The sequence below is a fragment of the Indicator indicator genome, chromosome 16 (genome assembly GCF_027791375.1).
Source record: "Indicator indicator isolate 239-I01 chromosome 16, UM_Iind_1.1, whole genome shotgun sequence".
In the NCBI taxonomy this organism is placed as follows: Eukaryota; Metazoa; Chordata; class Aves; order Piciformes; family Indicatoridae; genus Indicator; species Indicator indicator.
Genome location: NC_072025.1, coordinates 3,027,254 through 3,054,385, shown reverse-complemented (window position 1 = coordinate 3,054,385; position 27,132 = coordinate 3,027,254). Strand labels below are relative to the sequence as shown.

Genomic DNA, 27,132 nt, shown 5'->3' with positions numbered 1-27,132 from the left:
ACCTCTGAATTGGAGATACCCTCCTCCCCTTCTCCCCCCCCCCAAAAAAAAAAAAAAAAACCCAAATACTGGGAGCCCTGCAAGCTGATGACTAAGCCATGTCTGGGATGCAGGAGTCAACTGCCAGACCGTGGAGGGAGGAAGGACTGAGCTGAGTCAGGAGCCTCAGAGCTGGGTTCTTCAGCGTGCCTGCAGCCAGCCTGCACGCCCACAGGCTGCTGCTCCCCTGGGACATCTGTTCTGGGGGTTGGGGCCATGCTTCCCCCTTGCACAAAGCTCTGAGGGTGCTCTGGGAGCCCCCCACCCAGCACCTTGCAGCAGTGCTGGGGAGGGCCAGGCTTTGCCCAGGGTCTGAGGGGTTTGCTGAGGGTGTTCCTGGAGCCAGAAGGGAGCCAAAGAGCCTTTGGGTGTGTCAGCAGAGCTGGGTTTGATGGGAGGCAATCCTGATCCACCCTGTCAGATGGGAAGTAGGATTCCTTCCTCTGTTGCTCTGAGCACAGACACAAACTGGAGCCCAGGAGGTTCCACCTCAACAGGAGGAGAAAATTCTTTGGTGTGAGGGTGCTGGAGGTGCCCAGAGAGGTTGTGGAGCCTCCTTCCCTGGAGAGGTCCCAACTCCCCCTGGCCGTTGTGCTGCTGGGCAAGCTGCTGTGTGCCCTGCTTGGGTAGGAAGGGTTGGACTGGGTGAGCTCCAGAAGTCCCTTCCAACTCCCACCATTCTGATCCCATGAGTCTGTGAGTCAGGGTTCTTTTGATTCCTAAGTGCTCTGAGACTTCTAGATGAGCAGAAAGTTTTGGTTTGTTTTTGGTTTTGTTTTTGTTTTTGTTTTGTTTTTTTGCTGTGAAGGTGCTGGAGGCCTGGAGCTCAGAGAGGTTGTGGAGCCTCCTTCTGTGGAGAGGTCCTAACCCCCCCGGCCATTGTGCTGCTGGACAAGCTGCTGTGGGTGCCCTGCTTTGGCAGGGGGTTGGAGTGGGTGATCCCCAGAGGTCCCTTCCACCCCCTAGCATGCTGGGGTTCAGGGATTCTTCCAGGAATCCTGTGTGTGCTGCAGAGGCTTGAGTGTGGGACCAGCTCCTTTGGAGGCTCATGTGAAGATGCTGGACTTAACTTGGATGTTTTTGGCTTAAAGCTTGGATCCTTGAGCTCCCTTCCACCCTGACATCCTCTGCTTCTATGGACCTCATCCAGGGGCATCTCCCTCTTCCTTTCCCTCCTCCTCCTCTTCTGTTACCTCAGCCTGCAGGCATCCTCCCGAGCCCCAGCGGGCTCCCCGTTTCTCCCTCATTTCATCTTGTTCCTCCCCAGTCTGCTGTGTGCAGAGCACAAAGCTGCTCTTTCTCCCCTGCCTCCCTCCCCTCCCCAGCCCCGGGGTTAGCATTTCAATTGACAATTGTGCCATTGAGCTGCTGGCTGCTGGGGGCTTGGCAGCAAATGCCAGGCACAGGGACTCGGCGGGGTTGGAGAGGCTCTGGGAATAAGCTCTGGGAATAAGCTCTGTGTCTTCTGGAGCTCCAGAGATCCATTTCAGAGGGAGGGTGGTGGCAGGGTCATGCTTCCCCCTTCCAGGGGCAGTGAGCAGTGTCAAAAGCAGCCTTGGGCTTGCTGGGAGGGGTGTGAGTCCTTTTTGGGGACATAGTCATGGAATGACAGAGTGCATTGGGTCAGGAGGGACCCTCAGAGATCATCTTGTCCAACCCACCCTGCAGTCAGCAGGGACACAGAATCATAGAATTGTCAGGGTTGGAAGGGAGCTCAAGGCTCAGCCAGTCCCAACCCCCCTGCCATGGGCAGGGACACCTCACACTACAGCAGGTTGCTCACAGCCATCTCCAGCCTGGCTGCAAAAACCTCCAGGGATGAGGCTTCCACCACCTCCCTGGGCAACCTCTGCCAGTCTCTCACCACCCTCCTGGGGAAGAATTTCTTCCAATCTGAACCTACCCATTTGTACTTTTTTCCCCATCCCCCCCAGTCCTGTCACTCCTTGACACCCTCAAAAGTCCCTCCCCAGCTTTCTTGCAGCCCCCTTCAGATACTGGCAGGCCACAAGAAGGTCCAACTAGATCAGGTTGCTCAGGGCCCCATGGAGTTAGAGCTTGAATGTCTCCAGAGGTGGGGTCTCCACCACATCTCTGGGCAACCTGTTCCAACATTTCACTGCCCTCATTGTGCAGAACTTCTTCCTGACATCCTGCCCTGCTGTAGTTTCAAACCACCCTGTGGGCCGTGAGGTGCCCTCTGCAAAGTCATCCTCACCTCTCAAAGCTATTTATAGCCCCAGCTCTCAGGCTGGGGGTGCAGGGTTGGCTGCTAAATGAGAAGCAAAAGTGAAGGGGCTGAAAGAGAAGTTCAAGTGAAACCTCCTGTGTTCCATCCAGAAACCACTTGCCCAAGGCAGAGCAGAGGCTGAGGGCCACTTTGGCAAGGCAGAGGCACCCCAGCACCTGCTCACACAAACAGCTTCCCAAGGCTCTCTTTTGAGCACCTCCAGGGATGGTGACTCCACCACTTCCCTGCTCCTGCTGCACAGCTGCTGGACTCCCCCTCCTGCTGCTGTGCAGCCCTGTGGGGCAGGGAAGGGCTCCCTGGAGGTGTTGTGTTGTGTTGGGGAGGAGCTGCAGGCTGGAGGGCAGAGGCTTTTTTTTTTTCCTGTGCCATGGCACAACTCCAGCCTCTCATTTTGTGGCTGAAGGGAAGCAGTGACCCAGACTGGAACAGGCTTGCTCAGGGCAGTGGTGGAGTCACCATCCCTGGAGGTGTTTAAAAGAGGTCTGGATGAGGAGCTGAGGGCCATGGTCCAACAGCTGTGTGCAGGGAGATGTTAGGTTCTGGTTGGACTCAATGCTCTTAAGGTCTTTTCCAACCAGGCCTTCCTATGGTGCTGTGATTCTCCAGACCAAGTTAAATCAGCAGCAGAGCTGCAAGCACACTCCTGGGCCTTGGCTTGCAGAGCTGTTTACTCTCCACTTAGTGATTCAGTGTGGTTCCTGGGGAGCTGTAGGATAAATAATACTTTGGAGCCAACCAAATTATTGTTTTGGGCTTGTTTGTTTCTGGCTGCATGGAGCAGAAGGGTGTCCTTGCAGGTTGCCATGGCTCTCAGAGCTGGAGCTTAAAGAAAAAGGGCTAAGAACTAAAGCAAAGGGCACACAGGGCTGGGCTAGGAGAAAAGGTGAGGTGGAGGAGTTGGGGCACGGCTGCAAGTGGAGTAGCAGCAAATTTGTGGGCTGGAGGCTTGAAAATCAGAGCAAAAGTTGCTGAAGTTTGGCCAGACCTGTCTGAGGTGTGCTGGTGATGGGTTGTGGTAGCTGGATGGTGGAGGAAAGGCTTTAAGGGCTTCCCTGTGCATGGAGTGTTGCATTTCTCCTCTGCAGGTTGGGACAAGAAGGATGTTTAGAGAGCTGTGAGGCAGTGGGGTGGTGGAAAGGGGAGAAATCCTCCTCTCCCCAGCAAGCAGAAGCTGAGGCTGTGGCTGCTGAGATTCTCCAGGGGTGGTGGAAAGGGGAGAAGTCCTCTTCTCCCCAGCAAGCAGAAGCTGAGGCTGTGGCTGCTGAGACTCTCCAGGGGTGGTGGAAAGGGGAGAAGTCCTCCTCTCCCCAGCAAGCAGAAGCTGAGGCTGTGGCTGCTGAGATTCTCCAGGGGTGGTGGAAAGGGGAGAAGTCCTCTTCTCCCCAGCAAGCAGAAGCTGAGGCTGTGGCTGCTGAGATTCTCCAGGGGTGGTGGAAAGGGGAGAAGTCCTCTTCTCCCCAGCAAGCAGAAGCTGAGGCTGTGGCTGCTGAGATTCTCCAGGGGTGGTGGAAAGGGGAGAAGTCCTCTTCTCCCCAGCAAGCAGAAGCTGAGGCTGTGGCTGCTGAGATTCTCCAGGCTAGCTGGCACAGCTTGGCTGCCTTCCCTGCTTGGAGAGCAAAGGAGTTGCACAGTCACTCCGAGAAGACTCCATGCCAGCTTCTCCAGCAGCCAAAGCACTTGCTCAGGACTACTCTGAGTCCTTGGACAAGCTGAGGAGTTTCTGTGAGTGAGTCCTTGGACAAGCTGAGGAGTTTCTCTGAGTGAGTCCTTGGACAAGCTGAGGAGTTTCTCTGAGTGAGTCCTTGGACAAGCTGAGGAGTTTCTCTGAGTGAGTCCTTGGACAAGCTGAGGAGTTTCTGTGAGTGAGTCCTTGGACAAGCTGAGGAGTTTCTCTGAGTGAGTCCTTGGACAAGCTGAGGAGTTTCTGTGAGTGAGTCCTTGGACAAGCTGAGGAGTTTCTGTGAGTGAGTCCTTGGGCAGAGGCAGGATGGCCATGCTGAGGAGGGGACAGGGACCATCACCCAGCCATGCTTTCTGGGCTGTGGAATCCCAACTGCTGCCCCCCTGCCGTGCTGCCGTGCAGCTCCTCAGGGCAGGGCAGGGCACCCTGGAGGTGCTGTGTTGGTAAGAAGCTGCAGGCTGGAGGGCAGAGGCTCCATCCTCTCACTTTGTGGCTGAGGTGCAGTGAGCCACCCTGGAACAGGCTTGCCCAGGGCAGTGGTGGAGTCACCATCCCTGGAGGTGTTCAGAAGAGGTCTGGGTGAGGAGCTTAGGGTCCAACAGTTATGTGCAAGTAGAAGTTAGGTTCTGGCTGGACTTGATGATCTTAAGGACTTTCCAAACCAGCCATTCTATGCTTCTGTGACCCCCAGGGGGATGTGAGCAGCACAGTGGAGGAGAAAGCCTCCGACAGAGCAGGCAGTGAGCAGCCCTGGTGACCTCTCAGTAGCCTTCTGTCCTTGAGGCTCTGCAGAGCCTGGGTGCAGGGAGCTGGGGGCAGAGGGAGTGGAGTGCTGGGCTGTGCAAGGGCTGTCCTCTGGCTGTCCTCTGGCTGTCCTGCCAAGTGGCCCCCTATAAATAGAGAGGGCCACGTGCCACTGATTAATGGCCTGTCTGGTGCAGGCAGCCAGCTCCTGGGGCAGACACAGCCCTTGGCTGGCTGGCTGGGAGCAGCAGCACTTGCCAGGAGAGAGGCTCCCTCTCCTCTGGGAAGGGGAAGAGAGGGAATGATGGAGACAGCCTGCTCTGGCTAAGCCACAGGGCAGGCCTGCTCCCAGACCTTTCCCTTCCCCTCGCTGCCATCCCTCTCCTGCCTTTGCTGCAGGCTGGGGTGGGATCATAGAACCATGGAGTTGTCTGGGTTGGGAAGGACCTTTCAGATCATCCAGTCCAGCCATTCTCTAACTCTGCCATGGCCCTCAGCACCACATCTCTGCCTCTTTGAAATGCTTCCAGTGCTTGAGAACCCTTTCAAGTGAAGAAATTTCTTCTAATCTCCAACCTAAACTTCGCCTGGAGCAACCTGAGGCCATTTCCTGTCATCCCATCACTTGACACTAGGGAGAAGATACCAGCACCCACCTGGCTCCAACCTCCTTTGAGGGAGTCGTGGAGAGCCAGAAGGTTTCCCCTCAGTGCCTTCCTCCCCAGACCAAACCACCTCAGGTCCCTCAGCTGCTCCTCACAAGACCTATTCCCCAGCTCCACCTTGCCCCAGGTCCACCCAGGACCCTTCTCCACCTTTGCTGCCCCTCTCTGGACCTGCTCCAGCACCACAGGGAGGGCACTTGGAGCATGTGAGTTGCAGCCTGCTGTGGAGCTGGGCCCCAGCACAGCTGCTCAAAGCTGCCCAGATACAGGATGCAGGACCAGTAGACCCCACTGAAGGACAGCAGAAGCCCCAAGGGAGGCTGCTCACAACTGTGCTGTGGTGTGGGGCCAGCCTCCCACACCTGAGCTTGCAACCTGGAAGGGAAGGGAGGCTGTTTAGAGGAAAGAGGGGCTGGAAAAGCCAGAAGGTGAAAGAGGAAGGAAAAGAGGGGAGGGCAGGCAGTGCTTCCTCCCAGCTGGGCCTGAAAAGCTTCCAATTTGCAGCAGCTGGTTGTGACATGGGTCCTAGGTCTTGCATCTCACTTCTAGGGGGTGGAAGTCATGAGTTGTGGCTTTTGCTGCTCCCTTCACACGTGGGCTCTGGCCTGGAGGCTCCAAACCATCGCCATCCCTCCCTCACCCTTGAGGGGGATGATGCTGGAGGTGGGTGAGGAGAGATGTGATGCTGGGCTGTGGCTGGCAGGACATGACCTACCCTGTGGGCACGAGGAGGTGGACCCTGCTGAGGGTTTAGAGCCAGTTCTAAGTCACTTTGAACTTCTGCTCTCCTACAAGAGCTCCTGCAGCCCAGTTTCCCTCCCTCCTCCTCTTCCTCCACCACCAGCCCTGCCATGGGGGCCAGACTGGGAGGGGGTGAGGGCTCCATTGTGCAGCTCTCATGTCCCCTGGGGCCAAGGGGAGAATAGCTCAGCTCTGAGCCTGGGAACTGCCTTTTCCCCTGCCTGCCTGGCTCTGATCCAGGGCTCCCAGCTCCCTGTCCTTGCACGGAGGCTGCGGAGGGGACCTGGGGGGGTGGCTGGGGATGCTCTCTGCAGTTGGTTTCTCTCACCCAGTGTCTTCTCTGTGCTGGCCCTAGGTGTGAAAGAGTATGTGCTGCCCAGGAGTGAGAAGTACCCAGTCTTCTACCACGAGGAAAACAGCTCAGCCATCTACATTGGGGGCGAGGGGAGGCTTTACTACTACGACTTTGCCACCTCTGAGAACTACACGGTAAGGATCCTCCACTGGCAGCTTTGGCCCCACAGCCCCCTAAGAAAGTATCTTTGCCAGCAGTGAGGTCAGGCCTGCAAGGATCTGGGGTCTGCCACATCCAGCTGGGAAGTCCAGAGAGAGGGCAACAGAAAGCTGGAGAAGCTCCTGAGAAAGGCAACAAGACCTGGACAGGCAGAGAGCTGGGCAGAGAGGAACCTAATGAGGTTCAGCAAGGATAAGTGCAGAGTCCTGCAGCTGGGAGGGAGGAATAAACTGCAGGAGCACAGGTTGGGAGGGGATCTGCTGGAGAGCAGCCCTGGGGAGCAGGACCTGGGAGTGCTGGTGGACAACAAGTTCTGCATGGGTCAGCAGTGTGCCCTGGGGGCCAAGAAGGCCAATGGGGTCCTGGGGGCATTCAGAGGAGTGTGGCCAGCAGGGCCAGGGAGGTTCTTCTCCCCCTCTGCTCTGCCCTGCTGAGACCTCACCTGGAATATTGCATCCAGCTCTGGGCTCCCCAGTTCAAGAGGGACAGGGATGTGCTGGAGAGAGTCCAAGGGAGGGCTGCAAGGATGCTGAAGGGACTGGAGCAGACTCTGAGAGGAGAGGCTGAGAGCCCTGGGGCTGGTTAGGCTGGAGGGGACTGAGAGGGGATGTTAGGAAGAAGTTCTTCCCCATGAGGGTGGTGAGACACTGGCAGAGGTTGCCCAGGGAGGTGGTGGAAGCCTCATCCCTGGAGGTTTTTTGCAGCCAGGCTGGATGTGGCTGTGAGCAACCTGCTGTAGTGTGAGGTGTCCCTGCCCATGGCAGGGGTGTTGGAGCTGGCTGAGCCTTGAGGTCTCTTCCAAGCCTGACAATTCCATGATTCTGTGCTTCTCTAAGTTCTCTTCCCATCCCTTTCCTCAGAAGCAGGAAGTTCTGGACCAGCTAGGCACTGAGTGCACACAACAGGAAGACCTCCCTCCCCTGCTGCCTTTCTCATGACCCCTTCTTGTCCTTCTCAAGCAAGCCATTTGCTAAAGTTTGGGCCCAGAAACTTCCCTTCTTGTTCCCAGGGGCAGTGTGGTTCCTGTGTCCACCTTGGACACCACCAATTCCTCACCCCAGCTCCTCTCCCAAGCTCCTCTGGGAAGCAGCCCAGGTTGGCTGCTTTGTCCTGTTGCTTTCAGCCTGCATCCCCACTTCTCATCACCTTGAGGACCCAGCCCAAGCTCCCCAAGGGCTTTCAGAGACTCTCCAGGCTAGCTGGCACAGCTTGGCTGCCTTCCCTGCTTGGAGAGCAAAGGAGTTGCACAGTCACTCCGAGAAGACTCCATGCCAGCTTCTCCAGCAGCCAAAGCTGCTCAGGACTACTCTGAGTCCTTGGACAAGCTCAGAACTTCCTCTGAGTCCTTGGACTAGCTGAGGAGTTCTTCTGAGTCCTTGGACAGAGGCAAGGTGGCCATCACCTGGAGGACCTGAGAGACCCAACCCAACCTCCTCAAGGGTTTTCAGATGCTGGGGTGGGCAAAAGGGCTGCAATGCAGTGTTCAGCGACCTTCTCACCAAGGAGCTTCCTTTGCTGCTTCTCTGTGAAGAGAGGTCATGGAGTCTGCCTCAGGTGGCTTTGAGAGGGGAGGACCTAAAGCATATCTCTTCCTCTTTTATCCTAGGAAGAATTCCCAGTGAAAAATGAAGGCCAGTGCATGATGCCTGGAAGTTTGGTAGGTCCTACCTGTGGTGGAAGAGCTGTGCTTGGGTGAGGGCTGGAGGACTTGGGTTGAAGGAGCTGTGTGTGCTCCTCGTGGTGAAGACCTCCAGGGCTCGTGAAGCAGATCAGATGGGATGGTACTGGTTAGCTCCTCTGGCTTTGAGACCCATGGGAAAAGCCAGGAAGCCATATGGCAGTGTGCTTGGTGGTGCTGTGGGCTTGGAGGCTTGGGTGGAGGAGAACCTCATGAGGTTCAACAAGGGCAGGTGTAGGGTTCTGTACCTGGGGAGGAACAGCCTCCTGCAGCAGGACAGGGGAGGGGGGACCTGCTGGGGAGCAGCTCTGTGGAGAAGGAGCTGGGAGTGCTGGTGGGGAGCAAGTTATTAATGGTACAGCAGTGTGCCCTCATGGCCAAGGAGGCCAATGGTCAGCTGGGGTGCTTGAGGAAGAGTGTGGCCAGCAGGTCAAGGGAGTTCTCCTCCCCTTCTACTCTGCCTTAGGGAAGCTACATGTGGAGAACTGGATCCAATTCTGGGCTCTCCAGGAGACAGGGAACTGCTGGAGAGAGTCCAGGGGAGGCTACAAAGATGCTGAGGGACCTGGAGCAGCTCTGTGAGGAGCAAAGGCTGAGAGCCTGCAGAAGAGCAGCCCCAGAGGGGAGCTGAGCAATGCTCAGCAAGAGCTGAAGGAGCTGTGGGGGGCAAGAGGCTGGGGCCAGACTCTTTGTCAGTGGTGCCCAGGGACAGCACAAGGAGCAATGGGCACAAACTGGAACCCAGGAGGTTGCATCTGAAGAGAAAAAACTTGTTTGGTGTGAGGGTGCTGGATCCCTGGAGCAGGCTGCACAGAGAGGTTGTGGAGTTTCCTTCTCTGGAGAGATGCCAACCCTCCCTGGGCATTGTGCTGCTGGGCAGGCTGCTGTGGGTGCCCTGCTTTGGCAGTGGGGTTGGACTGGGTGAGCTCCAGAGGTCCCTTGCAACCCTCACCACACTGGGATGCTGGGAGTGGAGCTGTGGGGCTGTGCTCTGCCATCTTGCTCATGCTCCTCTCCTTTCTGCTGCAGGAGGACAATAAGAATTACCTCACCTTGGTGGAGAAGTATGGAGATGTGATGTTAGTCTGTGGCACCGGTGCCTGCGCTCCCACCTGCTGGAACTTGGTATGCTGTGGCCACCTGAGCTGGGACCAAGGCTCTCCCTGCTTTGTTTTGTGCTCTCTCCGTCTCTCAAATGCTTCCCTGACCTCCCCCCTCTTCCTTCTTGGGCTGCTCCAAAACACCCAACTGCCACCTTCCTTGAGCTGCTTGCTGTGAGAGCCCAGATGGCAGAGGTCTGCATGTGCCACCTCTGTGCTCTCTTGTCACAGCTCCCCTCTTGTCACAGCTCCCCTCTTGTCACCTCCTGCCTGCAGCAGGGGCCCTGCCTCCTCTGCCCTGCCCTCCTTTGGGCTGTGCCAGCCCAGGAGAGCTGCTTTCCTCCTGCCTTAGGGGCTGGGTGTGGGCACCTGGCTGCCCTGCACTGAGCACCCTTCTAAGGGGTTGTTGCTGTCCTTTCCCAGACACAGAGGAAGGAGAGCACTCCGTGGGATGGGAGAGGCATTGCACCCTTCACCCCTGACTCCAACACCCTGGTGGTGGTTGATGGTAAGTCCTGCTGCTCAAACCTCCATCCCTGGTGCTGTGCAGGACCTGGGAGTGCTGCAAGCTCACCATGAGCCACCAGTGTGCCCTCGTGGCCAAGAAGGTCAATGGTCTCCTGAGGTGCAGTGAGAAGAGGGTGACCAGCAGGTTGGGGGAGGTTCTCCTCCTGCTCTGCTCTGCCTGAGTGAGGCCACAGCTGGAGGCCACTCAGCTGGAGTTCTGTCTGCACTTCTGGGCTCCCCATAGCAGAAGCTTGAGGCTACTTCAAGAGCTTAGGCTCTCTGCTCCCTCTGACCTGGATGCTTCCTGCTCTTGCCTTGTTGAATTGTGAATTCAACACATCCTTTAGGACAGAGCATGGCACCAGGCTGGTTGTTCCTGCCTAGGGCATGGGCTTGAGTCCCTGTGAGGGAGGGCAGAATGGAATGGGAACCATGGGGGAAGGAGGGTCCTGCAGTCACTCCACTGCTCTGGACCTGGCAGAGGGACAGATGAGGATCTCCCTCTGCCCACTCCTTAAGGAAAAGAACTGAAGGAGTCCTCCCAGGCCTGCTCAGCACTGAGCACCAAGGACTGAGTCTCTTGACCTCTGTGCACCACCTCTATGACTCTTTGCATCCAGAGACTTCTTGCTTATTTTTTCCCCCCTCCCACAAAACCCTTCTGCTCCCTGTGGCAAGAGCCCACCAGGAATGAGCCCTCCTCTCCCCCCAGGTGCTGACATCTACTCCACCATCAAGAAGAGCCAGCAGAACGGCAAGATACCGCGGTTCCGGCGCGTCAGGGGCGGGGGGGAGCTCTACACCAGCGACACAGTGATGCAGAGTGAGTATTGGGCCACATCCTGAAGGCCCAGCACCCACCCAGCTAGGCAAATTGGCTTCTCTCAGTCCACAGCTGGGGGGCAGAAATACATAGGAACACCCCCAAAGGAGGGCTGCATCCTTTCTGCCCGGCTTGGGTTTGGTCACACCTGAGGAGCTGTGGGAACCACGGAGCGGATTGAGTTGGAAGGGACCTTCAAGATCATCCAGTTCCAAACCCCCTGCCATGGGCAGGGACACCTAGACCAGCTTGCTCAAAACCTCACCCAGCCTGGTCTTAAACACTTCCAGGGGTGAGGCTTCCACAACTCCTCTGGGCAACCCTTCCCACCCTCATAGTAAAGAACTTCTTCCTAAAGTCCAATCTAAACCTCTCCTGCTCTGGTGTCAAACCATTGCCCCTTGCCCTATCAGTTATAAAAGGTCCCTCTCCAGCTTTCCTTTCCTGGAAGGGCTGATCTGCTCCCCTTCCCCTGCTCCCCTTCCCCTGCTCCCCTTCCCCTGCTGCCCATCCTCAGTGCTGGTGAGGAGGGATCCAGCAGCTCCCTTCCAGCTCTCCTGCTGCCAGCTGGGGAGATTTCAACTCTTTGCTTCTGGGACAAAACAAGAGCTGATGAGGGAGTTCCTCTTGCTGAGGGTGAGGAGATGGGGAAATGGAGAGAAATGGGTGGCAAGTGCCCTGTCAGATGCTGGAAGGAAACATGGTTATGTAAAGATGCCAATCAGCTGCCCTGCTGGGCTGGAAACAGGAAGGACAACTTCCACTCCAGGCAGTAACTCTTTCCACATCCCCAGCCAGCGGCACAGCTTGAGAGAGAAATGTGCAGGGTGGGGAAGAGAAGAAAGGACCCTCCTCAGTTTTCCATCAGCTGCTTACAGAGAATCTCAGAGTCACAGGATGGTAGGGATGGAAGGGACCTCTGAAGGTCATCAAGTCCAACCCCCCCTGCCAGAGCAGCTTGACCTAGAGAAGGTCACACAGGAACACATCCAGCTGGGTTTAGAATCTCTCCAGAGATGGAGACTCCACCAGCACTCTGGGCAGCCTGTTCCAGTGCTCCACCACCCTCCAAGTCAAGAAATTCCTCCTTGTGTTTAGGTGGAACTTCTTATGTGGGAGTTTGTGCCCACTGCCCCTTGGCCTGTGACTGGGCACCACTGAAAAGAGCCTGGCCCTGGCCTCCTGGCACCCACGCATCAGCACTGATGAGACCTCCCCCTCAGCCTTCTCTCCTCCAGACTACCAAGCCCCAATCCTCTCAGCCTTTCCTCATCACAGAGGTGTTCCACTGCCCTCAGCAGCTTTGTAGCCCTTTGCTGTACCCTCTCCAGCAAGTCTCGAACTGGAGAGCTCACAACTGGACACCATGCTCCAGATGTGGCCTCACCAGGGCAGAGTAGAGGGGAAGGAGAACCTCCCTCAGCCTGCTGGCCACACTCTTCTTGATGCACCCCAGGAGGCCTTCCCAGTGCAGTGCCAGTGGGAATGGGAGATAGTGGAACAACAAAATCAACAAAATCAAATCAAGTGACACCAGGGCACGAGAGGACTTCTTCATGCAGGGCTGGGGAGGGGTGAAACCAAGACTCCAGCAAACCAGCCTGGTAGACTGAGAGCTGTGAGGCCAATCCCAAGAGCTCCCTGCCAGAGGGACACCAACTAATGATGCTCAGAGGGACTCTGCTGCTGCTGCTGCTGGGGATGCCCTTTGTGGCCATGGTGGTTTTAATAGGAAGAACGTCATTGGGTTTTCCACAGCAGGCACAAACAACTTGTCCCCACCAAGGACAGCCTCTTGTGTCATTGCATCTCTTCTGCACAAGGAGAGGGAGAAGGTTTCCTCTGCTGCTAAGCAGCCCCAGGCTTCTCCAGGCTCTGGAGACTTGGCCTTCAAAAGGAGTTGGGGGTGTGGAGCTGGGCAGGAGGGAGAGGAAGGGCAGGAGGGAGAGGAAGGGCAGTCCACTGGGAAGGTGGCACGTGAGGAGCAGTTGTTGGTTGGGCAGGGGTAGAGGATGGGCTTGGAGCTGGCCTCTGCCTGGAGCCCAGATGGTCTTTGTGGCTCCTCCTCTTGGCTGGGGGCCTGTGGGCAGCTGCAGGGCACGCGAGGGCTTTTCATACGAAACCTGTGTCTTCAGCCAAGGTTTGCTGATGCCTCACTTCCCTTTCCAGACCCTCAGTTTGTCAAAGCCACCACCTTAAGGCATGAAGAGCCTCACCAGGACAAGATTTACTACTTCTTCCGTGAAGATAACCCAGACAAGAGTCCTGAGGCTCCCAGGAACATCTCCCGAGTGGCCCAGCTGTGTAAGGTACCATGGGGACAGTGTGTGGTGGGGAGGCAGGAGTGGTACAGGGGGGAGAAATGGACACCCCTCCTCAGCTTAGAGGTGTCAGCTCGTGGTTGGGCCCCTTTAGCTTAGTTCTCTCCTCTGCCACAGAGTTTGTGTGGGTATGGCCATGTCCTTTGACCTGTCTCCCAGCTTGCCCCCAGAGGAGAGCAAGCCCTGTTCTGTCCCACTGGGATCACAGAGTCATTTGTGGGGGAAAAGACCTTGAACCACAGAATTGTTCTGGTTGGAACAGAACTCTAAAGTCATCAAGTCCAACTGTCAACCCAACATCACCAAGCCCACTCAACCCTGTCCCCAAGTGCCATGGCCACACATTTCTTGAACACCTCCAGGGATGGCAACTCCACCACCTCCCTTGGCAGCCTACTCCAGTGCCTGACCAAAGATCATAGAATCATGGAATTGTTAGGGTTGGAAGGGAGCTCAAGGCTCAGCCAGTTCCAACCCCCCTGCCATGGGCAGGGACACCTCACACTACAGCAGGTTGCTCACAGCCACATCCAGCCTGGCTGCAAAAACCTCCAGGGATGAGGCTTCCACCACCCCCCTGAGCAACCTGTGCCAGGCTCTCACCACCCTCATGGGGAAGAATTTCTTCCTAACACCCAATCTGAATCTCCCCACTTCTAGTTTTGCTCCATTCCCCCCCAGTCCTATCACTCCCTGACACCCTCAAAAGTCCCTCCCCAGCTTTCTTGTGGCACCCTTCAGATCCTGGAAGGCCACAAGAAGGTCTCCTGGGAGCCTTCTCTTCTCCAGACTACACAACCCCAACTCTCTGTCTGTCCATATAGGAGAGGAGCTCCAGCTCCACAGAATTGTCAGGGTTGGAAGGGAGCTCAAGGCTCAGCCAGTCCCAACCCCCCTGCCATGGGCAGGGACACCTCACACTACAGCAGGTTGCTCACAGCCACCTCCAGCTTGGCCTTAAAGACCTCCAAGAATGAGGTCCTCCTAACAAGCTCTGCTCTTCTCTTTCCTTTGTCCCCTGAGCAGGGTTGGAAGGGACCTCAAGGATCAGCAGAGCAGCTCCAGCCCTCTGCTCATCCTTGTGGCCCTTCTCTGGACACATTCCAGCACCTCCAGATATTTCCTCTACGAGGGGCTCCAGAACTGGACACAGTACTCCAGGTGGGGTCTCACCAGTGTGGAGTAGCTCATCAAGTCCAAGTATTATCTAACTCTCCAACATGATTGCTGCAGTGACCAGCATCAAACACCCCTCTGGAGCACCTCCCAGTTATCCATCCAGGATGCCAGACAAGGGGCCAGGGCGGGGACGACGACTTTGCCTTCATCTCTGCCAAACCCTGACTCCCTCTTCCCTTTTCCCTTAGGAAGATAAAGGGGGAACCAGTTCACTCTCTGCTTCCAAGTGGACCACCTTCCTGAAGGCCACTTTGATTTGTGTTGACCCAGTCACCAAGGGCAACTTCAACTGGCTGCAGGATGTCTTCTTCGTCCCGGCGAGGGACTGGCGCCGCTCCAAAGTCTATGGCCTCTTCACAAACACCTGGTGAGGGACTCTGCAGAGCCTGTCCCATGGCTCACATCCCTTCCTCCAGCCCTTCAGCCCCTCTGGCAAGCACCTGGAGACCCACAGAGGATGCTATCAGTAATGGCATGATGCCCGTGGCTGTGCCCTGGCTGTAGGGGTGGTGCCTGATATCTCCCTGAACCTTCTCTTTGCTTCCCTGAACCCTTCTCTTTGTCTTCCTGAACCTTTTGTCTCCCTGAAACCTTCTCTTTGCCTCCCTGAAACTTTTGTCTCCCTGAAACCTTTTCTTTGTCTCCTTGCCCACAGGGGAAGCTCTGCTGTTTGTGTCTATTCCTTTGAGGACATTGACAAAGTGTTTCAGACCTCCAGACTCAAAGGCTATAATGGTCCCAACCCAGAGATCAAGCCTGGGCAGGTAAGTGACACCAAGCTGGGGGGCAGGTGTGGGTCTGTTGGAGGGTAGGAGGGCTCTGCAGAGGGCTCTTGCCAGGCTGGGCAGATGGGCAGAGTCCAACAGGATGGCATCCAACAGGTCCAAGTGCCAGATTCTGCACTTTGGCCACAACAACCTCATGCAGTGCTCCAGGCTGGGGTTGGAGTGGCTGGAGGGCAGCCAGGCAGAAAGGGACCTGGGGGTACTGGTTGACAGGCACCTGAACATGAGCCAGCAGTGTGCCCAGGTGGCCAAGAAGGCCAATGGCATCCTGGCCTGCATCAGGCATAGTGTGGCCAGCAGGAGCAGGGAACTCATCCTGCCCTGTGCTCAGCACTGCTTAGACCACACCTGGAGCCCTGAGTCCAGTTCTGGGCTCCTCAACTTAAGACAGACATTGAGATGCTGGAAGGTGTCCAGAGAAGGGCAATGAGGCTGGGGAGGGGTCTGGAGCACAGCCCTGTGAGGAGAGGCTGAGGGAGCTGGGGGTGTTCAGCCTGGAGAAGAGGAGGCTCAGGGCAGACCTCATTGCTCTCTACAACTCCCTGAATGGTGGCTGCAGCCAGGTGGGGGTTGGGCTCTTCTCCCAGGCAGCAGAACAAGAGGACACAGCCTCAAGCTGTGCAGAGGGAAGTTTAGACTTGATCTTAGAAGGAAGTTCTTCCCAGACAGAGAGGTTGGCCATTGGGCTGGGCTGCCCAGGCAGGTGGTAGGGTCAGCATCCCTGGAGGTGTTTAAGCAGAGCCTGGGTGAGGCACTCAGTGCCATGGTCTGGTTGATTAGATAGGGTTCTCAAGCTGTGCCAGGGGGAAGTTTAGACTTGATCTTAGCAGGAAGTTCTTCCCAGACAGACAGATTGCCCTTGGAATGGGCCACCTTCCTAAAGTGTGCCTTCTGCAGGGCAGGTGGCTGGCAGGAGCTGGCCCAGGCATGGTCAGAGCAGCCCCAGGGCTTGTGTTTGCCCCCGGGGCAGGCTCGTGCACCGTGCCAGGCTGCCCTGCCCGGAACCTCCCCTTCAGCGACCTGTCTGACGGGAGGGTGGCTTCTCTCCCCTCTTCCTGCAGTGTGTTTCCTCTGGGCAGCACACCCCCAGTGAGACCTTCAAGATAGCAGACAGCCACCCCGAGGTGGAGGAGCGTGTGGAGCCCCTGTCCCCCACCAAGAGCCCCTTGTTCCACAACAAGCACCGCTACCAGAGGATCGGGGTGCACGAGGTGGCCGCGGGGGATGGACGCCGCTACAACGTCCTCTATCTGGCCACAGGTACTGGGCACCATCCCCTTTGGGCTGCCTCAAGGTGTGCCTGAGGGCAGGGAACCCTTGCTGTGAGCAGCCTGGGCTGGTGGGAAGTGTCCCTGCCCGTGGCAGGGGGGTTGGCACTAGGAGATCTTTGAGGGCCTTTCCAACTCAAGCCATTTGGTGAAGCCAAGAGGAAGCAGGTGAGACTCCCAGTGTGGAGCAGAGCAAGAGGCTGTGTTCCCAGCCTGGCTGAGTGTTTTTAGAGCAAGGTAGAGGTCACCCAACCCCTCCCCAGGGGCACTGTCAAGCAGAAATCTTTTGTGGAGGAGGGACCCACTCGGTCACCCCCTGCTGCACCTGCTTTGCTCTGGTGCCAGCAGCTCAGGCTTCCTGTGAGGTCAAGCACCTCTGGCTAGGGTCACATCCAGCTGATGACAGGCTCTGGGACATCTGGAGCTGCTGTGGAGCTGGGCCAAGGCAATTCAGCTGCAGGTGAACAGGATGGAGCACAGAAGGTTGATGAGCTGAGTCAGGCTGCCTGGTTCCTGTGCAGTGCAGCTGCTTGCTGCCCAGAAGGTGCAAAGGTCCAGCCCCAGAGCTGCAGACCAAGCCTCCACGATGCCATCACCTAAAGAGCAGGAGAGCTGTGTGGCTGTTTACCTCTTGGCCAAAAAGTCTCAGAGAGGGCCAAAAAGATGACCAGAGGGGTAGAGCACTTCTCCTACGAGGAGAAGCTGAGGGAGTTGGAGCTGTTCAGCCTGGAGAAGAGAAGGCTCCAGGGAGACCTTAGAGCAGTACCTGAAAGGGCTCCAGGAGAGCTGGGGAGGGACTTTTGACAAGGGCTTGGAGTGACAGGATGAGGGACAATGGTTTGAAACTAAAGCAGAGCAGACATTAGAGAGAAGTTCTTTAGTCTGAGGGTGGTGAGAGACTGGAACAGGCTGCCCAGAGGAGTGGTGGACACCTCGTCCCTGGAAGTGTTTGAGACCAGGCTGGATGAGGCTTTGAGCAAGCTGCTCTGGTGGAAGGTGTTCCTGCCCATGACAAAGGGAGCTGGAACCAGCTGATCTTTAAAGTCACTTCCAACCCAAACCATTTTATGATCCCTCTCCTGCCTGTCTGCCTCCCTGGGCTTGCTCCCTACAGCTCCGCTCCTGCCTTTATCTGCACTGAGCTGGGATTTGTTCACTGGCACTTGTTGGAGGAGCTTTCTGGGGCTTTTGCTTCCTAATCTGTGATTAAAAAAACTGCAGCTGGCTCTCTGTAGGTGGCCTGGGTGAGATTAGGGCCCACACATGCTCAGATGGGTCTGATCTTGCTCCCCAAAGTCTAAGATGAAGCGCAGCTAACGCCTTGCAGAGTCCTGCCAGGGAGCTGCACCAAGATGCAGGGCTTGGCAGGAGCCAGCTCCTGGGGGGATCCTGATCCCTGCCTGGCCTGGGATCACATCTTCACCTCCCCCTGGCTGATGGTCGGGAAGGGAGTGCCTGGAGAAGGAAAAACCATGCCAGTGCTACAAGAGGGTGGAGGATGAGCGTTCCTGAGCCCTGTTCCCTCAGGATCTGCCTTTCCACCCCTCCAGCCTGCTGACTTACTTGCTTAAATCACCAGTTTGGAGTCATCTAACTGGGGAGGGGAGTTGGTTTCAGCAGGAAACTAGAAAGGCAAAGCCCCTAGCTAAGCCTGAGCCTTAGGCAGGTGGTGGGATGAGGCTCAGGCCAGAGGGATCAAGGCAGAGCTGCAGAGCAGTTGGGGTTTCGTGCTGAGCCTGATGAAAGCAAGGCACAGCTGGATCCCAAAGGGTGCCTGGCAATGGGTCCCTCGTGGCTCTGGGCTGGGAGGGTGACAAGACTCTGCTGTGAGGAGCACCATTGTCTAGGGGATGATTTCCTAAGCAGAGCAGATGATTTCCTGCTCACAAAGGTTCTGTCTTCTCTGGGTGGCCTGGTTCAGGCACCCAGCCCAGCCTGGCTCTGCAGGGTGGGTATTGCCTGCCATGGAGAGCGCTGGTCCTCTGCCTGCTTTCTCCACCCCTGCCTGCAGCCCTTCTCTTCTGTGGGGGCTGGACTCCACCTTCTCCTGAGCTCCCTTCCAACTCCTATCATCCTGTGACTCTGTGATAGAATCACAGAATTGTCAGGGTTGGAAGGGAGCTCAAGGCTCAGCCAGTCCCAACCCCCCTGCCATGGGCAGGGACACCTCACACTACAGCAGGTTGCTCACAGCCACATCCAGCCTGGCTGCAAAAACCTCCAGGGATGAGGCTTCCACCACCTCCCTGGGCAACTTGTTCCAGTCTCACCACCCTCCTGGGGAGGAATTTCTTCCTAACATCCAATCTGATCAGCAAGGAGGGAGAGAGACCTTATAAAGGCCTGCAGGGACAGGACCAGGGGCAATGGCCTCAAACTAGAGCAGAGCAGATTGAGATTGGATGTTAGGAACAAACTGCGCCATGAGGGTAATGGAACACTGGAACAGGTTGCCCAGGGAGGTGGTTGAGGCTCCATCCCTGGAGATATTCAAGATGAGGCTGGACAGGGCTCTGGGCAGCCTGAACCAGTGGAGGATATCCCTGCTGCCTGCAGAGAGGGTTGGGCTGGATGAGCTTTGGAGGTCCCTTCCAAGCCAGCCCATTCTGAGATTCTGTTTCCTTTCTAGACAAGGGATCCATCCACAAGATCGTGGAGCTGCCAGATGGGGTGCAGAACATCATGGAGCTCCAGGTCTTCCCAAAGAAGGACCAAATCCAGTCCATGATCCTGGACCACAAAAGGGTGGGTCTCTGCCTGCTCCATGCAGAGGAAAAGACTGGGTCTGGCTGGAGCTTTAGAATCAGGCAGCAGGGGGGCAGGAACTGATGGCTTAATGACAGCTCTGGGATCTGGAAGGAGCCTTGGGTGGGGTTTGGGTGGGAGGAATCTTGTAGCTGGGCTGATGTCCCCATCCTGGGTGAGTCTCTGAGGGCAGTGGAGCTTTTCAGACACCTCTTCTCCTCTGGAAGGCAGGGAAGAAGGTGGCTGATGGCTCCCTGGGTGAAATCCCCACCTTGGTATCCCAGTGAAGCCACAGGGGGAAGTGCTAGGGGCCTGGAAGGTAACACTGGGAACTGTGGTGGGCTGAAATTCCCCCTACTCCCCCCACCCCAAACATAAAATTGCCAGACCAGCACAGTTAGAAAGCAATTGAAGCTTTATTTCCAAACACAACTGCAACCTAGAAACATGGAATGCAAGGAATATGTACAAAATATGCAAGGTTTACCTAGATTTACAATTTATAAACAACCACAAGAGCTCCCCCCTGGACCAAAGCAGGGGGTTGGCAACAGCTTCCCTTTCCCTGCTGCCTTCCTTCCCCCCTGCACAGGGGGCAAAGGAAAGAGAAGAGCAGAGCTTGTTAGGAGGTGGTGGAAGCCTCATGCCTGGAGGTTTTTGCAGCCAGGCTGGATGTGGCTGTGAGCAACCTGCTGTAGTGTGAGGTGTCCCTGCCCATGGCAGGGGGTTGGGACTGGCTGAGCCTTGAGGTCCCTTCCAACCCTGACAATCCTCTGATACTTAGCACAAAGCCATGCAGCCAAGGTCAGCACAGCCAGCAGAAGCAGGCTGCTACAGGGAAGGAAGGGAGCTTCATGCTGGCAATCAGCCCCCGGGGATCGCCCAGCCCCCGGGGATCGCCCAGCCCCCGGGGATCGCCCAGCCCCCGGGGATCACCCAGCCCCCGGGGATCGGTCAGCCCCCAGGGATCGCCCAGCCCCCGGGGATCGGTCAGCCCCCTCCCTCTTTTCCTTCCCGCATCCAGCGGTGCTTTATTGACATCCTGTCGCCTTTGTCCCGCTCCGTCCGTGGCGACTTCCCTCGGTGGTCAGCCCCTCTGCTTCCCTCCTCCTGCAGGCCATGCTCTACGTTGGCTCCAGCAGGAAGGTGGTGGAGATCCCCATGGACCTGTGCCGGCTGTACCGCGCCAGGTGTGACAGCTGCTTGCTGGCCAGGGACCCCTACTGCGGCTGGCTCAACGGCACCTGCCAGTCGGTCTACCTGCGTCGGTAGGTGGCACCCACGGCCCTGCTCTGCCCCCGCCCCCTCCAGCATAGCAGAACTGCCCACACCTCGCAGCCACACAGCTGCTGAGCTCGGGAGAGACCTTGGAGGTCATCCTCCAAGAGCTCACAGTCCCGCGGCTGCTGCTGAACTGCTTCCCTCGGAGCCACCTGCGCCAGGGGTGGGGACTCCATCATTGTCACTCCCTCCAGGGGTGGGGACTCCATCATTGTCACTCCCTCCAGGGGTGGGGACTCCACCAGATTCACTCCCTCCAGGGACGGGGACTCCATCATCTTCACTCCCTCCAGGGACGGGGACTCCATCATCTTCACTCCCTCCAGGGATGGGGACTCCACCACATTCACAGCTTCCAGGGATGGGGACTCCCCCTCCTCCTTGGGCAGCCTGTTCCAGGGCTTGACAACCCTTTCTGGGAAGGAATTGTTCCTAATATCCAACCTGATCCTCCCCTGGCACAACTTGAGGCTGTTTCCTCTTGCCCTGTCACCTGTTCTGTGCAAGAAGAGACCATGAGGATGAGCAGAGGGCTAGAGCTCCTATCCTGGGAGGACAGACAGAGAGAGTTGGGGTTGTTCAGTCTGGAGAGGAGAAGGCTCCCAGGAGACCTTCTTGTGGCCTTCCAGGATCTGAAGGGGGCTCCAAGAAAGCTGGGGAGGGACTTTTGAGGGTGTCAGGGAGTGATAGGACTGGGGGGAATGGAGCAAAACTAGAAGTGGGGAGAGTCAGGTTGGATGTTAGGAAGAAATTCTTCCCCAGGAGGGTGGTGAGACACTGGCACAGGTTGCCCAGGGAGGTGGTGGAAGCCTCATCCCTGGAGGTTTTTGCAGCCAGGCTGGATGTGGCTGTGAGCAACCTGCTGTAGTGTGAGGTGTCCCTGCCCATGGCAGGGGGGTTGGGACTGGCTGAGCCTTGAGGTCCCTTCCAACTCTGACAATTCTATGATTCTGTGTGACACTACCAAAAGCAAATTGAGCTGCTGGGTGTCACATTTGGCACCCTCTGAGTGGAGGTGTGTGGGCTGTGTGTGATCCATGCCCCAGAGAGCAGCAGGTGGGTGAAGCTTTTTTTCTACCTTATCTGATCCAGCACATGGGGGAGGAGTGATTCCTTTCCTAACCCTGAAGTGCTGCTTCCCTCATGGTGTTCATTCTTATTCCCATCTGCCAGGGAGGTGCTTCAGAACCTGAACCTGGACCCCTGGGGAGGAAAGTGCCAAAAGGAAGATGTGAAGGAAGGTAAGGTAAAAGTCTGGGGCTTGGAGGTCCTCTCTCTGGGGAGGGGTTTGGAGCAGGGTCACCACTTCTCAAGTGTTTGTGTGGGGTTGTGCAATTCAGTACTGGGGAACTGGGGAGGACCATGCTGGAACCAAAACAAGAAGCAAGTGTCAGCTTGCAGCTCTTGGCTGGATAAAGAGTTTTCTGAGCTGAGCAGGAGGGCTGAGACTGTTTTTGCTGTTGTTCTGGGAGAAGAAGCACCTGGGCTTCACCAGGTGCAGGTCAGGCCCTGCCAGTGCTGTTAAATGGCTGCATAGGGTAGGGCTCAGGGAGGTGGTAGAGTCACCATCCCTGAAGGTGCTCAAAAAAAGCTTGGATGTGGCCCTTGGAGCCATGGTTTAGTTGTCAGGAGGGGTTAGGGGTTAGGTAATAGGTTGGACTTGATGATCTCTGAGGTCTTTTCCAACCTGGTTGATTCTGTGTGTGTGTGAATTATAGAGTCCTGAAGGTTAGGAAAGTCCTCCAAGACCATGAAGTCCAACTGCTAACCCAGCATGGCCATGTCCACCACTAAACCACATCCCTCAGCACCACATCTCCATGGCTTTGAAATGTCTCCAGGAATGGGGACTCCACCACTGCCCTGGGCAGCCTGTTCCAGGCCCTGACAACCCCTGCAGGGAAGAAATTGTTCCTCATAGAATCACAGAACTGTCAGGGTTGGAAGGGAGCTCAAGGCTCAGCCAGTCCCAACCCCCCTGCCATGGGCAGGGACACCTCACACCACAGCAGGTTGCTCACAGCCACATCCAGCCTGGCCTTCTCCAGGGATGAGGCTTCCACCACCTCCCTGGGCAACCTCTGCCAGTCTCTCACCACCCTCATGGGGAAGAACTTCTTCCTAACATCCAATCTGATGTGCTTCAGCAAGGAGGGAGAGAGACTTTACAAAGGCCTGCAGTGACAGGAGCAGGGGCAATGGCTTCAAACTGGAGCAGAGCAGATTGAGATTGGATGTTAGGAAGAAGTTCCTCCTGCATAGGGGACAAAAGAAAGAGAAGAGCAAAGCTTGTTAGGAGGTGGTGGAAGCCTCATCCCTGGAGGTTTTTGCAGCCAGGCTGGATGTGGCTGTGAGCAACCTGCTGTAGTGTGAGGTGTCCCTGCCCATGGCAGGGGGGTTGGCACTGACTGAGCCTTGAGGTCCCTTCCAACCCTGACAATTCTCTGATACTTAGCCACCATAAAGCAATGCAGCCAAGGTCAGCAAAGCCAGCAGAAGCAGGACCTTAGTGCCTGCTAGAGTGAAGGAAGTGAAAACAGAGGGAAAAGTTTGTTTACACAATGAGGTTTATGTTGGTAATCAGCCCAAAGGGATTACTTAGACCTCATCCTTCTTTTCCTTCTTCCTAACATCCAATCTGAATCTCCCCACTTCTAGTTTTGCTCCATCCCCCCCAGTCCTATCACTCCCTGACACCCTCAAAAGTCCCTCCCCAGCTTTCTTGCAGCCCCATTCAGATCCTGGAAGGCCACAAGAAGGTCTCCTCAGAGCCTTCTCCTCTCCAAACTGAACAAGCCCAACTCTCTCAGTCTGTCTCCATAGCAGAGGAGCTTCAGCTCCACAGAATTGTCAGGGTTGGAAGGGAGCTCAAGGCTCAGCCAGTTCCAACCCCCCTGCCATGGGCAGGGACACCTCACACCACAGCAGGTTGCTCACAGCCACATCCAGCCTGGCTGCAAAAACCTCCAGGGATGAGGCTTCCACCACCTCCTAACAAGCTCTGCTCTTCTCTTTCCTTTGTCCCCTGTGCAGGGGGGAAGGAAGGCAGCAGGGAGAGGGAAGCTGTTGGCAACCCCCTGCTTTGGTCCAGGGGGGAGCTCTTGTGGTTGTTTATAAATTGTAAGTCTAGGTTAAATTTTGCATATTTTGTACATATCCCTCTGCTCACCCTCGTGGCCCTTCTCTGCCCAACCTAAACCTCCCCTGGTGCACCTTTGAGGCCGTTTCCTCTTGTCTAACCATGCACCCAACTTCCCTCCAGCCTTGTGGGTGTGTGAGGGTGGGGTTGGGGACTGACCCCTGCTCCCTGGCCGTGCCCTCCACCGCCCCAACCCTTCCCCACCTCTCCCAGCAGACGACTACCAGAACATCACCGTGCTGCCCTTCTCCCGCTACTTCCTCAACTGCCCCATCGAGTCCCACTACGCCACCTACAACTGGTACCACAACGACAGCCTCATCAAGACCTGCAACACCACCCACCCCCAGCAGGACTGCTTCCACTTCATCCAGAACGTCAGCCACCTCCACTTCGGCCACTACCTCTGCGTCTCGGAGGAGGACGGCTTCCGGCAGGCCCTGGTGAAGGAGCGCCTGCTGGACCAGCTCAGGTTCATGTCCCAGAAGGGCCAGGCTGCCATCACCCTGGGCTCTTGGCTGCAGCTGCTCCTCACCGTGCTCTTGCTGGAGCTCTTCCACTGAAACACGCCAGGAGCGTGTTCCCAACCCACTCCCTCCCCCCCCCCCCCCAGCTCCCCTCTCCTCCTCCCCTCCCATCCCCCCCTGCCGCCGCCCAGGGCTGCTGCCTCTCTTCCTGCCTCTTGAGGTCTTCCTTCTCTGTTGCTTACTCCTTGGACATTGATCTCTGACTGTCCCACAAGGGGGCCCGGGCTGCAAGCTCTCTGTCTTTGACCTTGGTGGGAGAGTTGTGGCATGGAAGGTGCCAGGTGGAGGCAGGTTTGGGGACAGGGAGGGGAAGGGCTTGCCCTAGCCCCCATGAGACATTGGCTGTAGCCAGCAGCACAGAGGTGGATGTGTTCCTCTGTGACCTGAGCTAGATTGTATGGCCCTGCTCTGGCAGGGGGGGGTTGGACCCAATGATCTCTTTGGGTCTCTTCCAACCCCTGACATCCTATGATCCTGTGAACCTCTCCCCCCAGCTCCACCCTGGTGGCTCTCTCTGCTGGTTGCCTACCCTGGGCGTGGACCTTCAGGGGACTTTGGCCGCTGTGCATGCACTGATCCTCAGGGCACCAGGGCTCCTCTCTTTGGGAACCGTGCATGTGATGAAGAGGAGGAGCCAGCCCTCGGCCTTGTGAACTGTGCTTCACCTTCAGTGGGGCCTCCCAGCACCTTTTGGTGGCTATCAGGTGTTGGTTGGGCTGGGGGATCACTCCCATCTGAGTCCCCTTCTGGCTCTCGGAGAAGAGGGCTCTGGGAGGCTTGTGGGGTTCGGTTCCTTGGGTTTGGGGTTGGGTTTTTTTGTTCTGCAGCTGGCTTGAACGTGATTGGGGGGTGGGGGGGAGAGGTGGGGGAAAGCCTGCCAAGGCAAGGGCAGGCACAAAGGGAGCTTTTTTGCATGGAAAAAAACAAAAAAAAAGCCTGGGAAGATTTGGGAATGTGGGGAAGGAGAGAGCAAAGGGAAGGTGGAAGCAGAGCCCAAACCAAACCTGGGAGGCCCTGGGGAAGGAGTTTTAAACGCACAAATCCTCTGCAGGCAGCTAAGGGCATTTCTCCACGGGCAGCAGGCAGCCCCTGCTCCCCAAAAAAGCTCTCTCCTGCGGGAGAGGGACTTGGGCTTCCTCAGGGAAAGAGGTGGCAGGCTGCTGATCTCAGGTCAATGCCAAGGGGCTCGGGGTGGGAGGGGGGCTGTCCCCTCTGCCCCTTCTCCCTTGCAGTGAGGGCACAAGGGAAGGAGCAGGCTTTGCTCCCCTTGGGCTTTGAGGTCTCCCAGCAAGACTAAACTGTGAAAAACAAACAAACAAGAAAAAAGCAAAGAAAAACAACCAACCAACCCAAAAGGGAGGTTCTCCCTGCGCCCGTGAGCCAGGGGTGATGAGCCCAGCGCCTCGGCCAAGCCTTGCCCAGCCCTCTGGGGGGGCCAAAAACCCTTCCAGCCTCAGGAGGGGGCAGCCTGTCTCATGCTTCCAGTAGGCTGGCATGGCAGCACAGCTCCTGGCTGTGCTCTCTGGGGGTCATTTTTGGCTGAGGTGGGAGACTCCTCCTTGTGAGCGCCGCTGCCCACGGACCACGGGCCAGAGCTTCCTACTGCACTACACGTCCAAGATCCTCCTCCCTCGACCTAGGATAGAGCTTCTTACAGCCCTTCTCAAAGCACTTTAACTTTGTGAACTAACAAATAACCTATTTATTATCAGCTGGTGGGTACTGGAACTTGGGTCATTTTATAAGAGTAAGAGAAAGTGGGGTGGGGGGTGGAGGGAGTGGGGGGTGGGGGGTTAGAGGAGAGGAGAAAGCAACCAACAAGCACCACAACAGCTACCAAAAAGCAGACACAACCTTTCAGAGCTGTGACCAAAGTCAGGATGTGATTGTTGGAATAAAGACTGGAAAAGAGCAGGGGAGTGCAGTGTGTTTTCCCACCGGGAGCTGAGGGATGCCGCTGGGAGGGGGGTCAGGGTCTCCCTTGTCCCTCTTCCACCACGAGCGAGAGCTCCTTCTGCTCTCCCACATCTCCCCACACCCTTCCACATCTTCCCAACTCCTCTCCCACATCTCCCCTGCTTCTCCTCTCCACCAGCAGACCCAGGCACACCCCCCCCCCCTCCCGCCCCTATCCCGCGCTTTCTTCTCCTGCTTCAGACTGGCACCATTTGGAGCTAGAAGCTGGGCAAAATCCCACTGGAAAAACCCAAAGGGGAAGGAAAGGAGGAGGGTAGGGGGGGTTGGGGTGTGGGGGGAGTTGGCAGCACCCTGCTCTTCACCACCCACCCTCTGTGGGTATAAATAACAGCCGTGAGTCCTGTGCCTCTGCCATGCGCCAGGAGCTGGGGCAGGCAGTGGGATGCTCCCTCGGCTTCCAATGTTGGGAATGGCTTTTGGGAAGGAGCATCATAGGCTGTGCCTGGCTGACAGCCTAGGAAACAGAGCAGGGCTGAGCTTGCAGCTCTCTGGAGGTATTTAGTTCGTTTTGGGGAAAAAAGGAAAAAAAAATAGGAAATGAGCTGGGCTTGGGAAGGAGGGAAGCAGAGAAGGGGAAGTCAAGCTGCTAAAAGGTGGCAGCAAAAGGAGGGGGCAGTGGCTCCTGCTCTCCTTGGCACTGTTTCCCAGTGTGGTGGGATTGGAAGGGACCTCTGGAGCTCACCCAGTCTGACCCCACTGCTAAAGCAGGGCACCCACAGCAGCCTGCCCAGCAGCACAATGCTCAGGGGGGGTTGGCATCTCTCCAGAGAAGGAGGCTCCACAACCTCTCTGGGCAGCCTGCTCCAGACCTCCAGCACCCTCACACCAAAGAAGTTTCTCCTCCTCTTTAGGTGGAACCTCCTGGGTTCCAGTTTGTGCCCACTGCTCCTTGTCCTGTCCCTGGGCACCACTGACAAGAGTCTGGCCTCAGCCTCTTGCCCCCCACAGCTCCTTTAGCTGTTGCTGAGCATTGCTCAGATTCCCTCTGGGGCTGCTCTTCTCCATGCTCAACACCCCCAGGGCTCTCAGCCTTTGCTCCTCACAGAGCTGCTCCAGGCCCCTCAGCAGCTTTGTAGCCTCCCCTGCACTCTCTCCAGTAGCTGCCTGCCCCTCTTGAACTGAACAGCCCAGAACTGGACACAGGGCTCCAGAGGTGGCCTCACCAGG

General features: G+C 56.8%; 1 protein-coding gene across 1 annotated transcript in view; it reads left to right on the top strand.

Annotated features, from left to right (window-relative positions):
- SEMA7A (semaphorin 7A (John Milton Hagen blood group)) overlaps nt 1-24,024 on the top strand; it is a 38,548-nt gene extending 14,524 nt beyond the window's left edge. Inside the window, exons 2-14 of the mRNA XM_054388021.1 lie at nt 6,477-6,610; nt 8,242-8,292; nt 9,343-9,438; nt 9,837-9,921; nt 10,633-10,743; nt 12,913-13,052; nt 14,432-14,610; nt 14,899-15,007; nt 16,090-16,288; nt 18,926-19,041; nt 20,158-20,309; nt 21,496-21,563; nt 23,678-24,024. Of these exons, the coding sequence (XP_054243996.1) occupies nt 6,477-6,610; nt 8,242-8,292; nt 9,343-9,438; nt 9,837-9,921; nt 10,633-10,743; nt 12,913-13,052; nt 14,432-14,610; nt 14,899-15,007; nt 16,090-16,288; nt 18,926-19,041; nt 20,158-20,309; nt 21,496-21,563; nt 23,678-24,024 (1,787 nt within the window). The remainder of the gene's footprint in view (nt 1-6,476; nt 6,611-8,241; nt 8,293-9,342; nt 9,439-9,836; nt 9,922-10,632; nt 10,744-12,912; nt 13,053-14,431; nt 14,611-14,898; nt 15,008-16,089; nt 16,289-18,925; nt 19,042-20,157; nt 20,310-21,495; nt 21,564-23,677) is intronic.
- The last annotated feature ends 3,108 nt before the right edge of the window (nt 24,025-27,132 follow it).